This window comes from Colletotrichum chrysophilum (genome assembly GCF_026319265.1).
Source record: "Colletotrichum chrysophilum strain AFK26 chromosome Unknown scaffold_160, whole genome shotgun sequence".
Classification (NCBI taxonomy): domain Eukaryota; kingdom Fungi; phylum Ascomycota; class Sordariomycetes; order Glomerellales; family Glomerellaceae; genus Colletotrichum; species Colletotrichum chrysophilum.
Window position 1 is genome coordinate 1 of NW_026517447.1, and position 22,670 is coordinate 22,670.

Here is a 22,670-nt window from a genome sequence, read left to right on the forward strand (position 1 = left end):
GGAGCAAGAACTGGAATACGCCCGCCGGGATATGCTTCGAGATGGGCAATGTAGTGCCAAGCACCGTCAGGCGTGCTCACAATGGCGCCTTGATGGGGGTTGCCGGCGCCAGGAACGGGATTTCCGTTGCTTTGGAGAACCCATCTCCACTCGTAAGGCCCAAACGGTCCAACTGTAGACTTGAGGACGATCTGGCTTGGGACTGGTTTGACGATCCATAGGTACCAAGCTCCGTTCCGCTTGTAGAATCGAGCTCCTTCGATGTATCCCAGTTCCTCGGTTGATTCGAAGACAACTTCATCCCGGACGACTTGGAGACCATCGTCGCTCCGTTGAGCCACAGAAATGTTCGTATGGCCGTGCGCCACATACATGTTGTCGTCATCATCGATCAGCGTACCAGCATCGTAAAGACACTGGTTGATGGTAGAGCTCTGAGTCCATGGTCCTTCAACTGTAGGAGCTGTGTAGACGTAGGTATTGCCGTCGCCCACAATACAGCCACCCCAGTAGAAAGTGTCTGTGCTCTTTCGATAGTTGAAAAATGATGCAAAGATGCCTTGGTTGTAACGTGAGCCGGATTCCAGATTGAAGGCCTCAGTAGTTTGAAAGTCGAGGTTTGGAACGGAGTGAGAGAGATATTCCCAATTCACTAGATCGTATGACCGAAGAATGACTGCTCCGGGAGAGTACTGAAAGGTCGAGGCCGAGTAGTAATAAGCATCGCCAATCCGAATGAGGTCAATATCTGGGAGATCCTGCCAGATAATGGGATTGGTGTAATTTGTCTGAGCGAAGACCCAAAAGCAAAAGAGACCGAGAACCAAGTGCAGCCACATTGTGAGACTATGAAGGAAAATAGTGCTTGTGCCATTCGATACGGACCTCCATATTCAGGGTATCGACTTTATGATTTATACGTGAATGAAAGTTTGGATTTGTCTATTGCCTATTCAAATACTCTCGTGATTCCTGTAGCTGACAATATCGGGGATGTTACGGTGACTGCTACGGTAGTAGTAGTCGACGTGAAGAAAAGGTCCGGTGGAGATGCTATCAATAACGCATAGTACGCGCGATCTGACAGGCCCTATCCGGTGGACAAGTTCTCGGCATACGCAGGCTTCATCAGAAACTCATCGATCGGTGTTGGAATGATCAAGAAGGTTGCAAGCCTATTCGCTGATAATTGTGGCGTCATCACCGGGACCCGATCCGATATTGCTCTTCCGGGGGCCGGTTACCCCGGACGGCTGATCGACATTGCTCCGGTGGGGGTGGGCGGCCGGCCGTTGTCATCGAATGCAACAACCGCCACATTGGTATTGGTGCGTTTGACTACGGCCCGGGAGGCTATCGAGAGTCAGCCGACCTTTTGAAAATCTGTCTTTCTCATGATGTCTTGGCCAGGCCATGACTATATTAGCATATTAATGCTGCACGCAACCGCAACATTTTCGAGACTAGCATTGCCACAACAGGTGGCTTGCCAAACGATCCGCTTACGTTTACCAGCATCTCTTCTTGGAAGTCATTGCCATGTCTAGACTTTTCTCTCTGGTGGTTACACTGGTGGGCCTCGTCAACTGTGCAGCCGTTGAACGAAGATGGTCAGCAGATGCAGTTGCCACCGTTGACCTTGCCATCAACAGGGGCTCACCGCAGCATCTCGCAAGCGGTATTATCTATGGAATATCCGATGTCCCCAATCAAATTCCTGATCATTTTTATACGGACATTGGCCTTCACTGGTTCCGGGCTGGTGGTGGTCAAATGACTGAGCCCAACCGTGGCTGGTCCTGGGGCGATGCTGAGATGGAAAAGAGATGGGAATCGACGCTCAGCAACTACAGAACTGTCCGCAAGTACAACGGAAAGTTTCAGCTTCTGCTTCATGACCTCTGGGGCACTGACTTTACCGACGAGTCTATGGAGTGGCCGGTGACAACGGCGACTGGACCGACTTTGACCGCTTTCTGGACACTATTATTAGCAGGATCGTTGACAACGATATGCTGCCGGGATTGTACATCGACATCTGGAATGAGCCTGAATGGGGCTTCTGGAAGAGACCTCAAGCGCAGTGGCTTCACTTGTTCGGTCGGACTACAAACAGATTTCGGTATGTTAGCACAGATCTTTCAAGTCATTGGTTAATAGCTCACACGGAAAGGTCGGATGCCCGTCTCGGAGGAGTCCAAATGATTGGTCCCTCTCTTTCACTGCCACCCACAGAAGAAAACACATGGTGGTCTAACTTCCTATCTTATGTCGCTGCGAACGACTCCGTGCCGGACTTATACACCTGGCACCACATTGAGGCACTTGATAACCCCGCCAATGACCTTCAGAACAGCTTGGTCACTTTCAGCAACATGCGATCTGCCGCCGGTGCTCCAGAGAAACCCATCAACATCAACGAGTACCTCAACCTTGCCGATGAACTCAACCCAGCGACAACAGTGTGGCACCTGTCCCGATTTGAAAGATACGATACTTCGGGTCTGCGCTCCAATTGGCGTGGAGGTCCAGATGGTTCTCATCTACGTGATTTCCTGGCCAGTCTCATATGGCGAGACAATGAGAACCTCCCGTACCACACAAACGGTGACTGGCAGGCACTGAAGTACTACAACCTTAAAATGACCGGTTATCGAGCCGGTACAACTGGTTCTGAAGACCGAATATTCGATGTTTACGCCACGGTCGGGAATGACAAAGTACGTGCCCTTGCTGGGGTGCGGGTCAAGACGGGCACCTGGGCCCTGACTTTTAAGAACCTCAGTGCTGTGGGCCTGCCCCCGGCCGGGGAACTGAAGATCCAGACTTGGGGGTTTACCTACGAGATCCCCGAAGCCGAGTTGGATGCTCCTACGGACCGCGGCATTGCCACCCACTCTTACACGAACGACGAGATCACCATAGCGATTTACCAGACGGAGGAAAATTGGAAAACTGCGTGGGCATTCGAGTTTCTGGTCTAGCGTGAACTCACACAGAGAATACATGTTGGAGTTTAGTGCAGGGAAATCATTCACGTTCTTTGGTGCAGCAGCAATGTGGGAGTTTAAGTATGAGACGCAAGACAGCAAGTATCCAGTTGTGAAGGGATGGCGATGCTAGGGCAAAGTAACTGCGCTATATTGGGTACATCTCGCTCAATCCGACCGCCATATATCATGGCTTACAGGCGCGAGTTCAGCGAGTCAGCGGTCGGGCAGGGAGCATCTCGTGGGCTTTTAGTCCCTACAATACCAGCTCAGGGGCTTTTACTCACTCCCATGGTTAATATAATAAGCCTGCGGCTAAAAGTAATACCCACTTAGCTCGTCTTAGATTTCCGAGAACAAATTCAAAACGGCCTCTTTGAAAAGCTTAGTCGGCTTGTTTTAGGTAGAAAGTTCCATTGGGCAGAACACTGCCGTCTTCAGCTAGATGCTATCAGTTATTTGTCTGTATATTTCGTGATCAGAACTCCCATAGCTGCGCGACGTCTGAAGTATTATTTTCTGTGATCCATATCTAGGTGACAGGAAGGATTGGTCGCTGGTAGTGCCACAGATGGTAAGGGGATAACTGCGGCACTACGCTGAAGCTCACTCCGTCAATTGTGTTGACTCTAATGCGACTGCCTGTACTTATCCTGAAGCCAACATTTGCGCGGCCGTAGGAGATACCTTAAGAGGCGTAACCATGTCTTTCACGGAAATTTGATGGTAGTTTGGAAAGTCTTTTCCGTATCTTATTTTACTTCTTTCTAGAAGTAGATAAATCGGGTGATTGAAGCTTCTGGGAACCTTGACTGTGGAGGGATCAGCCCTCTATTTCAGCGGGCTTAGCAAATATGAGCCGCCAACGCGCCTAAGTCCACACTGTCGGTTAGTTTGTCTCGCTGATTTACTGGCTACGCAAGCATCGCTTAGATCCTCGTATGCATGCTGCTCGAGCTGACCCTGTTTAACAAGAAAAGTCTTCTTTGCACCAGTGCCAACTGCATAAATAAATGACCAGGCTGCTCATCAGAATTTGTCCTCCGCACCTACTTTTCACTATTCAAGATTCCTTTTCATCTAAGCAAACTCCCTAGAAATCAACTCAAAATGCAGCTCCTTTCTACCTTCGTCGTGGTGGCTTCGTTCGCATCGATGTTCGCACTGGCTACGCCTGCCCCTATCAACATCGATAAGTGCAGTAACATTAAAGTAGCTACATGCTGCGCTGGCTATGCTAAGAGCGGAGACTGTTGCAAGAACCCCGGAGATTTCAATTGCTAAGTGAGCTTTTCATGCTAATCCCCCACCCGACAAACCGCTAACAAAGCAAGGCCTCGTAACCCTCCGGAACTCCATCGATGACCACGCGCCTGCTACTTGAAGACCATCTGACATTGTCGCCGATTGTGTACGACGCAAAGAAATAACATCTCTGGACATCGTTTTTGGTAGCCATTTGGGTGGCGACGAGCTTCCTGTAGTCAGGTCGGTCAATAGAAATGTTTACTTAGTATGTTTATCTGTACGAGGTCTTGTACATGTACTCAAAGCTGTGGCTCCAGCGATGCGCACTTGTCATTATCACACAGGTTCGTTATCAACATCAACCTCGTATCCACGCTGAACCGATGGGGACGAACCGTGTCCTAACTAAAGTTTAGCGACGGAGCACGGAAAACATGGCCATTGGGAACTTTAGCGGGCGTGCATACATGTATTCAACCCAAACTGCTGTTATGGGCCCATGTGAACGAACAATCACATCATTCGTTACTAGCTTACTTGAATATAGTATCACGAAGACTGTGATGAAATGTTCTCCAAGCAGTGTACCTCGCGTGCATTCTGTTTTAGGCATCTAGATCTTCGCTTATGACAGCAGCGCCAAACCGTGCATCCGGTCCACGGAGCCGTCTTATCAGCGGGCTGCGGGGTCGCACTTTGGGGCGATCGGTTCTTATCTACTCATATCCAGTAGTTTTTCGTAACTTCTGTTTTGGACATGATCGCGAGTGCTTTTGACGCTTTGTAACCTGTTCAGAAAAGATTCACTGCGCGATGTCGAATCGTGTCTTGCAAGACCCCGGACTCCCGGCCCGTCAACCCACGGCTTCATACTGGCAACAGCCGCTTCACAGCGGCCTCAGCGGCATACAATCCACCTCGCTCCCCACAAACCGAGATGTCGTTATCATCGGGTCCGGCATCACCGCCTGTAGCGTCGCGCGCGAACTACTTCAATCTCAGAGAGGTCTTACTTTGACGGTTCTCGAAGCCCGCGAGGTTTGTTCTGGCGCAACGGGTCGCAATGGTGGGCGAATTAACTGCGTAGCAGTCTTGGACTACGACAAGTATTACCAGAAGTTCGGCAAGGAAGCCGCGGCGAAGATTGTTCGGTTTGAGCTCGCTCAACTTGATGGAATTCTGGCAGCAGCAAAAGAGCTTGGGCTCGAGGACTTCGAAAAGTCTGAGGTCAGGGAAGTCGGAACTTGTGCGGCTGTGTTCGAAGATGAGCAGTTGGCAGATCTCAAGCAGAAGCTGGCCAACTTTGAAGCAGCATTTCCGGATCTTCAAGGGCGATGGAGAATCGCAGAACAGAAGGAAGCCATAGAGGTGAGATTTCTGTTGTCAATTTTTCATTCCAGTAATAACACTGCTAAATTCTCGGTAGACGTTTAAAATCCCCAACGCAAAAGGAGCTCTCGTCGGCCGAGCTGGAGCTGCATGGCCTTACCGGCTTATCACGAGCATCTGGGCGTCTCTCTTGACGAGCCATAGCATCAGCCTGACCATCGAATCCAACACTCCGGCCATGAATATCCGAAGAGTCGAAGCGAACGCGGATCACCCGTACGCCATCAGCACCCCTCGCGGCATAGTCCGCGCGCGGCATATCTTTCACTGTACCGAAGGCCACGCTAGTCACTTGATACCTGGTCTTCGTGGTATCATTGTTCCGCGTAGAGGGGAGATGACGGTCCAGACTCCCGGCAGCCAATTTCATCAGAAGGACGGAGCCTATTCTTGGAGCTTTTATTTTCCCCATGGTTTCGATTACCTCACCCAAAATGCCCGATCTGGAGAGTTATTCGTGGGCGGCGGCGATGTCGGAGGGGAAGAGGCCTTGATGCAACCTCTTGGTATGGGCTCGGACGCAGAGGAGATCATTACCGCGAAGGCCCATCTCGCAGGCGTTCTTGGTGTTGTGTTTGGCCAGGAGAATACGGGGGATCCGCCAAAGATGCGTGCTTCGTGGACCGGTATAATGGCTAATACACTGGACGGCGTACCGCTAGTAGGAATGCTTCCTCAGGCAGCTCTGGACCGTACTGCGGGCGATAGAAACTCCGCGGAGTGGATTTGTGCTGGTTACGGAGGATATGGCATGGTCAACGCGTGGCTTTGTGGACGAGCTGTGGTGAAGATGTTCTTAGGCGAGGATGTGCGGGATTGGTTTCCCGGTGAATATGTCATGAGTTCCGAGAGGATGGGACGATTGCAAGAGAAGCTGGAGAAGGTGAAGGGTTCCCAAATGCATCTCAAGGCATTGCTCTAAAAGTTACAAGCATCGTTAGGATCATAGGTCATATTGCTAGTCTAGTCTCAGAATCTCAGTCGAGGACTGCGAAGCATCGTTGGTGGCGGTCAGGTGTGCTCGCATAGTTTCAAGTTGTGAAGGACTAGGGTCAAGTGGAAGCAGACCATCGCAGGAGCCGAGTGGAAATTGTATAGAACGCCCCAAGAACTGCAACGGGCATTCAAAAGTTACATAATTGATGTCGTTCTAATACAGCAAATGAACCTTGTTTTGGGTGTGCAGCCATAGTATCAGTCCAATATTGACAAGCCATAAGCCGGGAGGAGGATGGTCTCAATCTTGCCGCTTTTGGTCATTTGCCGAGGTGCGTTATCTGCAGAATGCTAGGTCAGGATACCATGCAATCGAATCCACTCCCATGCGACTGTCATCTTGGTGTTTATCAGATATGGACATCCAGTTGCGTCTTCGATTGGTCCGCTACAGTGATGTCGATGCGATCTTGACGTTGTATGGGGTCTTGAAGATGGGAAAAACCCCGCCATTTTGAGTATCATCATATCAAGCAGGTCACTCGGTCTTTGTCGCGGGTAAAAGGGGATAATCTGCAAACCCCTTTTATCCCACTGAAATACCCAGCGGAGCTAACCGTCACATTTCACTTGGTTTAACTCGCGCTTGTAGTCGTTCACAGATGATTCTCGCCCGAATCATCTCACATATCGACTGAGACGAGCGCCAACTACTCTCGCATAAGATTTACCCAAATTTCGCATCCGAAGATTCGCTTGGATTTCTCCCTTGACCGCCGGGACCAGAAACCACCTCGTTTCTCTTCAGGGGTTGCGAAGACCTGCAATGGGAAAGGGCAACCGAAAAGTCGATTCGGGTGCCAAGAATGCAAACCACGACATGTCAAATGTGACGAGACCTATCCTGTCTGCCGGCGATGTCAGAACCGAGGCGCGGTATGTTTGATGCCGACCAGGAAGAAGACATGGACTATGGAGCTTCCTTGGCTCGTCACACCAAGCAGTTCAAGGGCAGGCGAAATGACTGCGAGCCATTGCAGGTCAACAATCTACAGTAACAATCACTCCAGGCAACTTCAATACTGGTTCGAACAGGCTTGTCATATCATGGTGTTGGACCCGGAGATGAATCCCATGGGTCTTCCAATCTTGAAATATCTCAATGAGACGCCATCTCTTCTGCACGCCATCCAAAGCCTGAGCGCGGCTCACGAGAACTACTACCGGTCCCAGAGTATGGAAGAGAGTCTCCTGGAACGACAAGCCGCGCTTAGTCTCTTCCAACAAGAACTTCATAGCTCTCGAAGGCCTCCAGTTTCCGCCTTCCTGACAGTCTACACACTCGGCATTTCTTCCCCATGGATCGAGAACTGCATGGGAAAGGAACATTTAGCAGGCGGTCGTGCTATGATTGAGATACTGCTAGCTTCAGACGGCTTGAAAGACGAACTATCCCAGTTCGTGTTTGGCGCTTTCATCTACTGGGATATGGCATGTTCGTTCCCCTTGGACCCTCAGGAGCAGCAGCCCTTGAATACACCGCAAATATTCAACGCAATCCAATCGCTCGGAGACACATATCATTGCATTGCCGGCTACGCGATCGAACTGTTCTATCTGATCGGGACCTTGGGTCGTTACTGTCGAGGCGTTATCGACAGTCAAGGTCGAGATCTCGTTTTAGAGGCCACCTTGGAAGAGCAAATGATCAGTTGGACTCCACGGCAAGACAGCCCGATGCTATATAGTATGGCGGATGCTTTTAGGAAACACGCGCGCATAATGCTTTACCGCATTTGTCACCGTCGAGTCATCAGCGCTTGCAGCCACGTGGACCAGGCGGCGGATTGCACCGACGAAACTGAGCACACCATTTCCCGTTATGCCTCCGACATCGTGCACAGTCTGGGACAAATGCCCATCACTAATCCTTATCTGAACCTTCAGTCCATCCCGCTGATGACAGCAGGGTCGGAGTTAGGCATGGAGAAGGTGGAGTTACGAAACGAAGTAAAACAACGTTTCAAGGCTATCTACTCGTTAAATCGCATACCAGCTAACTTGAGGGCCATCGAGTTACTGGAGGAGCTGTGGACACTTCGCGCCGCCGGAATAAAGATGTCATGGGTGGCACTTCTCTTGCAAAAGAATTGTCTCCACAAGTTCACCTTAGGATAGTACCTCAACGGGCGGGACATGCTGCGATACGTGGGATGCTTCATTCGACTGAAAGGCTAGCTCTGTATCAATCAAATGATCCTGAAATCTGACAGATTGTCGCTGAAGGACTTTGCCACTTGCTCCCGATATGATTTGAGTCCGCCAAACCAAAATCTAGATGCGACAGGCTTTCCTGGGATGTTCGCACCGAAGATCCAAGAATTGGTCTCTTTGAATAAGCTCCCCTCTGAGACTTCTTAACACTTGAACCCCCACTCATCTTCTGCCTCCTCTTTCACCTCTATGGCCACAGAGCCACTATTACCATTGGCCTTTCTAGCCTCCTCAGCACGCTTGATCACACCAAGCATCAGTTCACCAGACGCTTCTACGGCGGATGGAATGTTGCAGAACGGTCCTTGTGGGCCATTGATCATGAACATGTTCGGGAAGTGAGAACAGCAAACGCTCATGTAGCTGTGAGCACCGCCAACCCAATGATCCTTCATGGTCCGACCGTTACGGCCACGTATAAGAAGCCTGGTGTAGCTACCATCGATAGCATCGAAACCGGTCGCGAAGACGATCAAATCCACCTCATGTTCGACATCGTCAGATGTACGAATACCCTTTGGCGTGAGAGCCACAATCTCCGTTTCTCTCAGATCGACCACGTCCACATTCTCACGATTGAATTGTTCGTAGTATCCAGAGTCACAAAGCGGCCGTCGAGCGTACCGGTTCGTAGGCGTCAGCTTCCGAGCCTTGACGGGATCCTTGACAATTTCCGCAATCTTCTTCCGTACGAAGCGACACGCTTCCTCGTTTGCCTCGACATTTGTGGTGATGTCACCGAAACCGCCAAACATGAATCGGAAGCCGTTTCCTTGCTGCCAGAGCTTCTCAAAGACCCTCTCGCGATCTTCAGGGCTTACGGACAAACAAGGTACTGTCGACTCCTGGAACCCGAAAGCGGTGCTAGACTCTCGTGTCTGCGCCCAGATGTCGTCGTAATTCTGGTTGATGCGTTGGCGGTACTCGGGACTTACAGGCTTATTTCCCGCAGGCACAGAATACTGAGGCGTGCGCTGGAATACGGTGAGGGATGCAGCTTGGGGCGCAACAGCGGTTACGATCTGAGTTCCCGTTGATCCAGTCCCAACGACTGCAACACGTTTGTTTCTGTATTCTGCATCGGCATCCCAATCATGGGAATGCACTGTAGTGCCTTTGAATGTGTCGGTTCCAGGGATGTCGGGAAAATTTGGACGGGATAAGAGTCCCAAGGCGGTAACAAGGTAGCGAGCTTCGAACGTCTCGCCGGTGCTGACTTCCACCAGCCAGACATTCTTGGTCTCATCGAAGGTGGCAGAACGCATCTCGGTATTGAATTGCATATATCTGCGGAGGTCATGCTTCAAGACCACGTGGCGGAGGTACGCTAGGATCTCCGGCTGGGTAACGTAGTGGTTCGGCCAAGGGTACGTCATCAAGTCTTCCTTATCCCATGGGAAGCGATACAAATAGCTTTCCGTATCCGACATGGCCCCAGGATAGGTGTTGAAATGCCAGGTGCCGCCAACATCGCTGGCAAGATCGATGAGCTTGAGGTTGGAGAGGCCAATGGCGCGCAGATGATAGAGGCTATGAATGCCGCCCAATCCGGCCCCGATGATAAGCGCGTCGACTTGTTGTTTCGGCATGATGAGTTAAAGTTGACTCCTTAGGGGTCTTGTTACAGTGGAGCACGCAAAATATGTAGCAGGAGAGATGCAAAGAGGTTATCGGGCAGAGGTACTTCAACTTCAATTCGTGAGGTAACTCCTTGCACGCATATTTGTACCCTAGATTCAATGATCTCATGGGATCTTCCGTTACCCGCCTCAATCATCACATGCGATATCCGACATGCTTTCAGCTACACGGGCTATTCAGCTCAATCAACGTTCAGGATCCTCGGACCCCGTGTCGATGTCGGGTTATCGCAAACGAGCCTAATCTGGATTTCTCGGCCATCCAATCGAAGAGGATAGATAAACATGGCTTCGTGTCTCACAAGACTATCAATTGAATCAAGTGGCATAATGGCGTGTTGCCCGTTTGGGACAATACGCGAGATATGTGTGGGTTACATTCACCCTTTTCGCTGCCGAACCGTTGTGAAAAACAGCTGCAAATTGAGATACGAAGGGGCTTAGACGCGGAGTTCCCAATTTCAGAATGTAGGCGAAGTGCTTCCGTCTCTAATGGCAATGTGTATTGCATGTTTACTGAGTACTTCTAGCAACGATGATGGACTCAAGGAATATGCCACCAAAACACTGCACGCCGGTTCGCCTGTGGTTGCTATTGCGTTGGGACAGGGACGTCACCAAGATGGCACAAATTGACATCGAATAAAATACCACCGCTGCTGTCGAGCTGTTATTCATTTGAAGTTGTGCCGCGGGTTGAGTCACGTTAATGAGATGGATTTTATAATATCGTCGTTTCCTCCACAAATAAATGACCTAAAACGATCCCTGCTACCCTCCAACTAGTTACAAGCGTGAATCATGAGGAACATCTCCAGTTTGCATGATGGTATCCGCCACGATCATCTCCGCCGCTCTCTCCCCCATAGCCAGAACCGTCAACATGAGATTAATCGTGGGAATAAGCGGGAAAACTCCCGCATCTGCAATCCGGAGCATCTGAATGCTCTTGACCCTGAGCTCCGAATCAACTACTGCCAACGGATCCGTTTGAATGTTTCCCATCTTGGTCGTGCCACACGGATGGAAAACCGTGTTTCCCGCCTTTCGACCATATTCCGAAAGTTCCTTGTCGCTCTGAATAGCCGGGCCAGGCGCAAACTCCCGCTTGATCCACCCCTTAAATGGCGACTCCTCCGCAATCTTCCGTGCAGCCTTCAACCCCCACACAACGGACGCCTCATCGTAGCCCTCTGGGTCCGTGAAGTATCGGAAGTCGATAGCCGGCTTCTCCTTCGGATCCGCGGACTTGAGGTAAATCTTACCTCGCGATCGAGACCGCGGAATGTTAGGGACGACGCTGAACAGCGTCTTGGGCTGCTCTGAAGTATAACCCAGCCGCTTCAGATTGGTGTCAAAAGAAACGGTGAAGATGTGCATCATCATGTCTGGCAACGTGCCATCGTCCCCTGCAGCGTTTGCCGGCTCGCGGCGGACAAGAACGGCGGCATCGGAATGCATCGCTGTCTGCGGGGGGATCTCCTCATTCATCTCCCAGGCGATGATCGTCTCCGGGTGGTCCATGAGGTTCTTGCCAACGCCGGGGATATCTCTCACAACGGGGATACCCACCGTTTCTAGGTCCTCCCTTGGCCCGAGGCCGGATAAGAGCATGAGTCTGGGCGTATCGATGCTTCCAGCGCAGAGGATCGTCTCGCCCTTCGCGGAGACGGTGATTCGCTGCTCTGACTGCAGTGTAACATCAACTCCAGCAGCAGTATCCTTCACGACATTGATCTTGTTAACCCATGCATTGGTCAGGATCTTCAAATTAGGTCGCTTCTCGTCTTCTTTGATGATCGGATGGATGTATGCCACACTCGCGCTGGACCTATGGCCATTGTCGGGGTCGTAAGTGACTGGCAGGTATCCAACAGCTCCGGCGGTCATTCTGGCAGATGACACAACTTCCGAGTTGAAGTCTTCAGTTACAGGAATGCCCAGGGCCTTTGAGGCGGACTCGATCCAGTCGTTGACAAGGGGGTTACGCTGACCGTCTGGGATCCGGTTGATGGTGTTTCGCAGTTTCTTGACAAGTCGCGTGAAAGTCTCGAAAGACCAGCCTTCCGCGCCTGCTTCGGCCCATTTTTTGCAATCGTACTCCCAAGGGTGCATTGCGATACCGCCGTTGTGGCTCGAGCAACCGCCCAGGACCTTCGCTCGCGAGTGAACAATGTGACTATTGCCTGTGGAGCGCAAGTCAGAAATCAATTCCACGTTTTGAGGTTAGCAAGGGGGCATTCTCACCAAATTCTTGTTCTGTCGAAGTGTAGTTATAGTCATAATCGCCACCTAGCAGGTTGAGCAGATTCTTGAGCTGCAGGATGTTCTCGTCCTGCCAGTCGCTGGGACCAGCTTCGATAACAATGATTCGCTCGTTAGGGAGCTCTTCTGCGAGTCTAGACGCAATAACACAGCCAGCCGTGCCGCCACCGACAATCACGAAATCGTATTCGACCTCATTCGCGCCCAGGGTGTTCGTGATGACCATTTTGTTGGCGGGTTTGTTGTTTATGATAGAGTCAGAAGCAGTGTGTAATGTACGGAATGTTGATAATGAAGCTGTGCTGCGCTGCGTACTTATACTCATGTCTCCTGTTTGTAGATTTAAGAAGCTTTCAACAGGAATCCAAGTCTTGCTTGGTTACATCACTGTATTCTTCCATCCAAACCGTCTGGCCTCATCATGTTGCCTCCGTCCCGAGATGTCAAAATCCGCGCGTTAAACATGATCTGCATCTAGCACGCATGAGTGGAAAGCGGAATGCCGGAAAACCTCGGGTTTCTCGCTCTTCGTCCATTTTGGGCATGGAGTTAAGCGCGTATTCGATGAACAACATCAGCCATTACTGACTGTTTCTATCTACCCCACACAAGCTCGGTTTCGCTTTCCTGGAACTTGCAACATTACATACTATTGATGATATGTCCGCGCTTATCACCTCGGAAAAAGTCTGGATCGGGCAAGTATGGCACAAGATAGGACTACGTAAGATATGATAGCCCAGTGGGCAGCCCATGGCATTTGATAGCTGACGTTATCACAAGTGATCATGGTAGCTTGATATTGTTGCTAAATTTGTCCCTAGAGAACGCGTAGCACACCAATAATACTGCGGCAATGTTAAAGCCAAAGCCAAGCCATCTCTCGTTCACTCGGGCTCAAACATTCTCAGACTTCTTTTCCGCACTTTTCATATCACTTTGGTATGGCAAGCCGATCCACACTAACTTCACCACACAGGTTCCCAAGGACATTCAGGACATCAATATGTCAACCCTCAAAGACATGGAGAAGGCAGCCCGAACTCAGAGTGGTATTGAAGTGACCGGAGAGTCGCAGTCCATCGACCTCCCAGTTGCTGAGGACGGCCACATAGACAGGCCTTTCACGACATGGACCGCTATCGGAATCGCCCATTCAATCACCAACACGGCCATGGGAATACTTCTCACTGTGGGAACGACTATCCCATTTGGCGGCGCCCCGTTATCCTTCTTCGGCTTCATTCTCATGGCCTTGGTAGGATTGAGCACAGCCACCAGCCTAGCGGAGCTTGCTTCCGCCATTCCATATCCTGGTGGGCAGTACGTCTGGGTGGCCCGTCTGTCTCCAGCAAGTCCACGAAGGTTCCTGTCGTATGCGACCGCAATAGCAAGCTGGGCCGGCGCGGTCTGCACAGGGGCATCAGTCTGTCTTACTGTACCTCAGGTCACGCTGGCCATGGTAGCGATGACCAGGCCTGACTTCGAATACAAGCCTTGGATGGGATTTGTAGGGTACCACATCGTCAACATTCTGACAGCCTCTGTCAGCTGTTTCGAGCGGATTCTTCCCCAGCTAGGAAGCGGGTGTCTCATCTTCACGGTCCTCTCGATCCTGGCTATCGTGGTCAGCCTTTTTGCAGGTTCGACGAAACGAGTGACCTCGGAGCAATTCTTCACAGACTACTACAACATTTCTGGCTGGCCCAAAGGCGTTGCATTCCTCATTGGTATCAACGGCCTGAACTGGAGCTTCTCCTGTCTGGACGCAGTGGTCCACATTGCCGAGGAAATCCCTCAGCCAAGCAAAAATATCCCTAAGGCACTGATGTGGACGATTGTCGTGGGCTTCACTACCGGCATGCTTACTATCCTGGCACTGTACATCAACATCACCGACATGGAGACCCAAACAGATTTTCTGACAGTCGTGTATTACATCTTCCGGCAGAACAAACACGCCGCATTCGGTCTCCAGTCCCTTGTTCTTGTTTCTACCACAGGGGCCATGTTTGGCATTCAGACTTGGCAATCTAGGCTGGCGTGGGCTTTCGCACGAAACAGAGGGTTTCCTTTTCAGTCTTACCTCCGCAGGGTGGTACCGTCACCATTCAACACCCCGGTCTGGGCTATCTTGTGGTCAGCATGCTGGACGGCGCTGCTGAGCTTCGTGTACCTTGCGTCCGAAACGGCCTTTTCTTCCCTTATTTCGTGCGGAATTTTACTGCAATACCTCAGCTATGCTGTTCCCCTCGTCTTGCTCCTTTGTCATGGGCGGCCAAACTTTGCCCACGGTCCCTTCTGGTTTTCCAAGCTTGGTTGTCTTGCAAACTTCGTTACCCTGGCTTGGACCGCGGTCGCTCTTGTCGTGTACTGTTTCCCTTACTATCTGCCCGTCAGCGCTGCGGAGATGAACTACACTTCTGTCATCTTGGTCCTGATCGGGCTTTACATCATTGCGTATTGGGTGCTTTGGGGCAGCAAGGAGTTTGTTTTACCGGAAGTTGAGGGTACTTCGTAGTCATTCTGGTCACTCGCACATTGAGACATGCGTCCATCAGAAGCTACGAATGAGGATATCCGAAAGGACGTATGCGGTTAATGTTGACACGATTATTATTCTTCTTGTGATCCTTATTGTCGTCTTCCTCCCCGTCGTCTCTCCACGCATTACTACTTTATCATACCATTACTATCCACCTGAATAGCCTGCAGTATCAGTTCGAATAGGAAATATTTTATTGTAATGGGAAGTTTGCACTGTTCCACAGCTCACCGTCCGGGTAAATGTAATAATGCTCGTTGCAAGGGGGCTGTCCAAGGCACCAACTCAGACCTTCGTCAGCCCAACAAACACACAAGTCACACCAAAGGGATGTCGTAGCTCTTTCAAGTTGTGACATGAACCTGTTCAAAGTCCGTTCGATACAGTGAATTCCATCCGCCGAGTATACTTAAAAGGCACTTACAGCTCAATGACTCGATTCCTGATTGTGTTCTATCCATCGCGCATCTCTGTCCTTTGCAATGTATCTCTCGCTGGCCACCCTGGTTCTAACCCTTAGCGCTGCTGTTTCCGCTTCCCCGACCCCATTGTCATCCGGCTTGGAAGACATCGCCAGACGCGTTCCGTACAGTTAGTTGATTTGTTTCTTTTCTCAAACTCTATCACTAAGATAAATCCGGCACTATCCCAAGAGGCGTCTCCGTGCTGCTTCTGACCATGTCCTAACTTATATATCACCCCCAAACAGATACCTGCAAGCTCGACATCACGGAGATTAGAACCTGCGAACCGCAAGACCGAAACCTCTACACGCGCTTCAGACTCGAAGGCCCCAACCAAGTCCTCTGGCACGAGACGCCCCAACTATCGGCTCCAGGCCTATCGATCAACCCCTCAAAACCCCTCGAGCTGAAGGAGGCAGGCATGCAGTACATTCTGAAAATCACCGGTCGCCTTGACAAGGACGACGTTGAGTTCAAATATGGCCTCTTGACCTGGACGACGGAGTCGACGTCGGGGTTCGCCAAGTGTAGAGGTGTGACGGCTGATGACTGGAACAAGGGGGGCAGCCACTGCCGAACTGATGTAAGTCGTGGACTCTGAAGGGCCGAAATGACATGGGAGGTGTGCTAACGTTTGGGTATAGTCGAGGCAGTTCCAGTGCGAGTTCGCCTGCTAAACTCTGACATGACCTCGCGGGTGGTCTGGTCGTTGTTCATTTCCTTCTCGGGAGAAGGACCAGCTACTTTCTCACGTCCTCTCCCGCTGCCATGCTGTTTGAGTACCGAGCAGTAGGGCTTTCACAACTACAAGTACGGCTGCAAACGCATGTCATTTGGTATTACTAGAAATCATACCTTGAATAGTACTGCATTGATTGAAACGCTTCTCGGTTTCCTCGTACTTCCAAATAAGTCTCCCTTTATTTGTGTCTGCAATCCTTAGCTGAGAAAGAAAGACACATGTAGATCAGATGAAATGAAGGGACCAGCGCATGGATATTCAAGCTTCTCCAGACCATGACCCTCTAAGCCGAACCTTGTCGTCCAAAAAGCCGGGGATCCCACCCCTCCTGGCACACGTCCCCGCCGGACCCAATATCCCGAGATGCCGGGTATCTCGTACTCGCGCACTCCTATTGGACATCTCTACCTCAAACACGATTAATCCCGCTCGCGGCTCAGCAGGCTAGATAGGTAATATGGGATCAGGGGTTTCCATTTGGCTAAAACCGCAGCGCGGGTGAAAGGGTATGGCCCAAGCGGACAAACCGTTCGGACGACTTTGTTCCGTTTCATCATAAAAAGGCTACGATGCTCCCGCTCTTGGCTTTGCGGGAGTTGAGACGAGAGACTCAGTTACGTGCACGTATGCAATCATGAGGTCTATCTTGCTGGCCATCGTGTGGGCGGCGTCTGCTCTCGCCGTCCCGACGGGCGAGGGTTTGCGAGAACGGCAGGATGATAACCACTGGGTTGTGACATGGACGTCCATGACGCAGGAGGTTGAACCAGGCAACCTGCCGCCTTCGCCATTTGTGAGAAGCATATCATCGCCTCCGAAGTCACAAAATGGATGTACTGACGAGATCAGAATGGGGGAAGCGCACAATTTCGCGATGCAACTCTCCGCCAGACCTTTCACACCTCCATCGGTGCATCGCGGCTGCGCGTCCAGCTGTCCAATACCTTTGGAGGCTCAGATCTCCCCATCACAGCAGCATCGCTGGCCGTGCCTCTAGATGGCGCTGCGGGGGTTCCCGGCATCGACACCAAGACTCTCAAAGGTCTTACCTTCTCCGGCTCGCCGTCGGTGACGATTAAGCAGGGAGCAGTGGTCTACTCAGACCCCATCGACTTCACTGTTGCGGCGCAGACTAACATCGCTCTGAGCTTGTACACCCAGCAGGGCCAGTCCGGGAGCAAGATCACAGGACATCCGGGCAGCCGCACGACGTCGTGGATGCAGAGCGGGAACCAGGTGAATGCGTCTTCGGTGACGGGCGCGAGTACGAAGCACTGGTACTTCGCCAGCGCAGTGGAAGCATGGGCGCCGAAGAACACTTCGGCAATGATCATCCTCGGAGATAGCATCTCTGACGGACGAGGGAGCGATGACGACAGGAACAACCGGTAACTTACATCTCCCCATTGGAATATGAGTGCGTGACTGACACCAGCCCAGATGGCCCGACCTCGTCCTTGCGCGCCTGCAAAAGGAGGGCCTAGCCAACATCGCCGTCGCAAACCAAGCAGCAGGCGGCAACGCGGTGCTCCAAGGCGGTCTGGGACCTCCGCTCCTCACGCGCTACAACCGCGACGCCCTCTCCCAGCAAGGGGTGAAGTACGTCTTCATCTTTGAAGGCGTAAACGACATCGGACCCAGCGCGACGGACTCTGCGACCCAGCAGCGGCTCGGCGACAGCCTAATCAGCGCGTACAAGCAGATTGTCGCCGACTGTAAGAAGGCGGGCCTCGTGACCATCGGTGCGACGATCACGCCGTTTGCGGGTAGCGGGCAGTCGTACTCGAACCCGGCGCGGGAGCAGACGCGGCAAAGGGTCAACGAGTGGATTCTGGAGAACGGGACGTTTGACCATGTCGTGGACTTTGCTTCGTTCATCGGGGACGGTGACCATCTGAAGGCGCAGTTTGATGGAGGCGATCATTTGCACCCTAATGTACCTGGGTACCAAGAGCTGGCCAATAAGTTCCCGGTGGAAATCCTCAGGAAATGAGGCTCGGGTGCCATTGGGAGGTGCCCACGGAGCAGGGCATGCTAGTAGTTTACGTATGGAATAAAGTGGCCAGGCTGAGCGATGCCGTGTCCTCTTCAAACACCAGTCAGTGGAACACGGGCGTCCCGGTCCTAGCTTACGGGTGATTGAATCTTGAGCGCGGGAGCCATTCAACGCAACGGTCGCAGAACGTGAGCGCGGTAGGCGATGCCATACGCCCCGGCTAATGACGGCCGCGCGGCTCGGTGAGCACAAGACAAGACGAATTAGTGCATTTGTTGATCAGCAAGGCGGAATCACGCTTGGCGTCTGGCACCTGAGGGGAAGCAGCGCCTGACCTTAACAGTCGGCTGACAAAAATGATGAATAGCCTGTTGTAAGCCATAAGACAAGTATGAGAGCCATAAAACTTGAAAGGTCTCCGTGAATTTTGAAACAGTTGAGCATTCATTGGGGTAAAGAACCTCTGTTGGCACAGAGTATGCATCACTAGGGAGTGGCGTGGACACTCTCCAAGCAATTCGCCGACCGCCGTGTATTCTTTTCACGGCCCCTTCACGGACAGGCACCGACGGGTACATATGAGTGAGAGGGACATCATCACTTCAAGGGTCGGTGTGATGCACGATGACTGGGATTCGGACCTGGACGGTCCAAAAGGGTATGCCGATGCCCCGCGGGAGAAATGGAGCCTCCAAGATGATTATGCAGGCTCTCCCAATGCCCTCGATTCCCCGTCTCAATGGGCGGAACAACTCGAAGCTTCTCTGAACACAATATCCTCCCTACGGGATGCTCGGCGAGCAGTGGTGCCGTCATCGTCATGGCGCATGGTGCAAGGGAGCAATCTCTTTACCTTCGAGGCAGAGACACGTTCAGCCGTCCGAGAAGAGCGGCGGAGAATGCCACACCACCAAAGAATAGGCGATAACATGTTGTTCACCGGTCTTTTGTGCCTGCTAGGGTTCGGGATTGTGTCCGCCGTTCTTTGCGGCGAGGGCGCGAACAGGTTGGAGTCAGTTGACCTGAGCCCCAATGCAAAGGCTGCCGGGTGAGTGATCTAAGCCCGGCTGTTGTAATGGCTGGAGGGGCATATGCTCACGAAAAGAGAAGTCAGATAGCCATGATCATAACCCTGTCGTATGTCTTTGCACTCGTTACAGTCGTACCGTGTCTGTCAATATGCATTCCCCATATTTGGGAATTTTTCGTTCTTTTCGTCTGCCTGGAAGGGTTTGGAAGCGGGGCATATGTCGTTGCAGTAACCAGAACCAACGTGGACAAGGGCTCCTGCGATGAGTACCTCATGTCTGTTGATACCTGTTGGAGCGGATTACGGATGGTGACGACAGGCGGTGTATTCCGCATACTGCTTCTGTGAATCAACCGCGTCCCGATACCGTATGATTTTGCTGATGCCAAGGCAGTCCACTGGGGATTATCATAGGAACCGGTTATTGGATGCGTTTCAAAAAGGAGAGGGTTGTCACCTTTCACGGTATCGCCCACAGGGGGAGGTCGGTAGCGCGAAGCAATTGAGAGTGTGGCCGGTCGTCAGAGAGATCCTTCACAGTGGAGGTTGAAGTTCCTTGGCTCTGGTAAGGCAACCAGTCTATCAGCGGTGAAGACCCGAAGGTATGGTTGTAGGGACGGGAATATCTGCCAACGTCAGGATTGATGACCCAGCTGGATGGTTCGGAGGAGCGGGCACGACGGGAGGAATCTGGGATCATGATCCCGGCTCCATAGGCGTAAGGGTTACCAACCGAATCGCTGCACAAATCCCGGGCGCAGATTGTTATACCCAGATGCAGCGGTCGGGAACGAGGGAATGAACAGGTTCAAATCCCGAAAGGTGTCTTGGATGAGTTGGCTGTCACCTCGAGCCCAGAAACATGCAGCCGGAAATTAGGGCCCCAATAAATTGTCGGCAGCATGCGTTGTGATAGATGCATGGTGGTCCAGGAAAGGGAAATGATTGCCTGCGAGGTGACACTCGAGCCCCGTCTTCGCATCACTCTGTCAAGTTGCCCTCGAAAATTTTGGTTCTTCTTCCCAAAATTACTTCTTCGCGAGCAAGAAGACGCAAGCGAGCAGGTTTCTCGAATGTTTGCTGGGGTCCAGCAGCAGGTAGCCGTGGCGCTGGGAGCGATTCTCAGCCAAATGGCAACCTCCAGGGCAAGGCAACCGGCCTAAAAATGGACAGAAAGGCTCGCTATGACGAGAAAAGCAAAGATGCAGCAAAGATTCAGCCGGGGTGCCAGGTCTAGTCCTGTAGCCGCTGTTCCGCGATGCAAGCCGCATGGAACCGTAGCTGCATCCTACCGCCCAACAATTGGTTCCGGGCTGTTGGATCCCCAGGGACCCACCCCCGTCGTATCATTGCTGTCTTGCCGAGGGATGCAGGAGGCTCACACTGGATGGCAGATAAAGGAGACAATGTTGCTTTTTCTTCGCTGGTGTCGTTTCTTGCATGCGCTTCCCTGACGCCGGGAAGCGGGATCCCAGAGGTGTGGTTTGGATTTCCCCAGCGTGGTCGCCTTCCTGGGTCGCGGGCGACGGGCTGTTGTGAAAAGCCAGAAGAATGCACAAGATCCTCCCTCGTTCCACAAGATTGTGCCACTGCGGTCTTTGTGCGATTGTTTCTTTTCCTTTCGACCTCGAGCCTCGTGTCCTTGCCCGAGTCTCCTTCGCAACTACCTTCGTGCGGTGATTGTTTCTTCAACATTGTCATTCCTGAGGCTCGGTCGGGCGCAGTTATTCGTGGCTTCAATGGCAACGGCAGTTCCAGACATTCTGCCCAACCCAGACGTCGACCACTGGGGTATCGGAGTATTATTTGAGGAAGATGGGTCGGACTGCCGTCGATGTGGGAGCCGCTCCCCAGGACGGTCAAGTATCAGCCTTGAGACTAAAGAGGCAGTCGTGGCCTCTCCACGGTAGGCCTGGAACTGCCAGATCACTCTACTGACGTGTGCTGATCATGATTCAGCCCCGAAATCGAAGCAAAATCGTCTCCATTCCGTCGGTCAGGGGCACCATCGCCTGAGTCTCCTCGTAGCATTAGGTCGATGACTGACGACATTGCGGGACTGCAGAAGCAGGTGGGCGATGTCGAACAAGAGGACGCAGCAATGCCAAGAACACCTCTGGCCGACCCTAGCAGTGATATATCAACATCACCAACGTGCGCTGGGCCAATGAGCTCGTATTTGACACGACCAGAGGCCCATGAGAAAAGAGCCTTATCCTTGCGTGTGGATGACGACGCTGAGGACGTTTCCGATTGCGAAGGCTCTGTTCTCATAGGATTGAAGACGCTTCCCGGAGTCCATAGAGCACGAAAGAGAAGTCATTCGCCAATATTCGGCATACCCAGGCCAAAGTCGCCAGGCATGCCGCATGCCCTGGAACGGTACCTTGCATCGACAGCCTCTGATGAGGGTCAGCCAGTCCAAGACCCGACTGAAGTAGCCAGGCCAATCTCGCAAAAGGGTTTAGTAGATCGCCTGGGTCCATCGGACATCGAAGGGGACTCCTCAGAGCCTCTGCAAGCTGTTCCTGCAACAGGGAATGAACCACATCCAGTCGAAAGAGACCCAGCTGAGCCAGCCATAGTCGAACCAGCCATAGTCGAACCAGCCGTAATCGAACCTGCTCCAGTTGACCCGGTTCCAAACAGTCCGGCGTTAGCTCCTGCACTCTCCGGAGAGGAAGCGATTGCCAATCCACCGGAAGAACAATGGGATCATTTTGCAGACCGATGGGATAGACCAATATCTGTTGATTCAGATCAAGGTCCCGGCGGTGACTCGGGCGTGGAAGACATGGAGGCGAGCGAGATCTACGCTCGACTGTTAGTTCCCAGTCCTTGGCAACGATTGATCCCATGCTAACTCTGTGCAGGGCGGCAAACCGCAGAGCCCGAGAGGCGAATATGATTAGATCCCATGAGATGCCTCGAATGCCTAGAGCTCGAGTCGAAAGAAAAAAGAGGTTACGAGCTCGAGAATGACGTGTGGTAACTGGCGAGGAATGGCGGCATTTGGTGCGCGGCGCTGCTTGGGGGTGCCGGCGCTGGAGGCAGCTCCTACTGGAGACATGGGTAATGAAGTTTGATGAAACACCGGGGATGTGAAATTTATCCAGAAGAAATCATGAGAAGCCAAGGAATCCATCGAAGA

At 52.0% G+C, this 22,670-nt stretch overlaps 6 protein-coding genes across 6 annotated transcripts; 4 read left to right on the forward strand and 2 right to left on the reverse strand.

The window, feature by feature from the left end:
* Positions 1–2,201: 2,201 nt before the first annotated feature.
* Positions 2,202–2,984, forward strand: COL26b_012017 (uncharacterized protein; the record flags this gene model as incomplete). The annotated part of the gene is made up of 1 exon (XM_053184670.1): positions 2,202–2,984. One exon carries the CDS (start codon positions 2,202–2,204, stop codon positions 2,982–2,984), a length of 783 nt encoding a protein of 260 aa, XP_053031354.1.
* Positions 2,985–5,051: 2,067 nt separating this feature from the next.
* Positions 5,052–6,549, forward strand: COL26b_012018 (uncharacterized protein; the record flags this gene model as incomplete). Its single annotated transcript, XM_053184671.1, has 2 exons — positions 5,052–5,606; positions 5,665–6,549. 2 exons carry the CDS (start codon positions 5,052–5,054, stop codon positions 6,547–6,549), a joined length of 1,440 nt encoding a protein of 479 aa, XP_053031355.1.
* A 2,431-nt stretch (positions 6,550–8,980) lies between these two features.
* On the reverse strand, positions 8,981–10,426 carry COL26b_012019 (uncharacterized protein; the record flags this gene model as incomplete). Its single annotated transcript, XM_053184672.1, has 1 exon — positions 8,981–10,426. The coding sequence occupies one exon, from the start codon at positions 10,424–10,426 to the stop codon at positions 8,981–8,983; it is 1,446 nt and encodes a 481-aa protein (XP_053031356.1).
* Positions 10,427–11,263: 837 nt separating this feature from the next.
* Positions 11,264–12,968, reverse strand: COL26b_012020 (uncharacterized protein; the record flags this gene model as incomplete). The annotated part of the gene is made up of 2 exons (XM_053184673.1): positions 11,264–12,663; positions 12,725–12,968. 2 exons carry the CDS (start codon positions 12,966–12,968, stop codon positions 11,264–11,266), a joined length of 1,644 nt encoding a protein of 547 aa, XP_053031357.1.
* A 2,801-nt stretch (positions 12,969–15,769) lies between these two features.
* Positions 15,770–16,428, forward strand: COL26b_012021 (uncharacterized protein; the record flags this gene model as incomplete). The annotated part of the gene is made up of 3 exons (XM_053184674.1): positions 15,770–15,878; positions 15,997–16,334; positions 16,396–16,428. The coding sequence occupies 3 exons, from the start codon at positions 15,770–15,772 to the stop codon at positions 16,426–16,428; spliced, it is 480 nt and encodes a 159-aa protein (XP_053031358.1).
* Positions 16,429–17,320: 892 nt separating this feature from the next.
* COL26b_012022 (uncharacterized protein) lies at positions 17,321–18,486 on the forward strand (the record flags this gene model as incomplete). The annotated part of the gene is made up of 3 exons (XM_053184675.1): positions 17,321–17,326; positions 17,385–17,881; positions 17,934–18,486. The coding sequence occupies 3 exons, from the start codon at positions 17,321–17,323 to the stop codon at positions 18,484–18,486; spliced, it is 1,056 nt and encodes a 351-aa protein (XP_053031359.1).
* Positions 18,487–22,670: the final 4,184 nt, after the last annotated feature.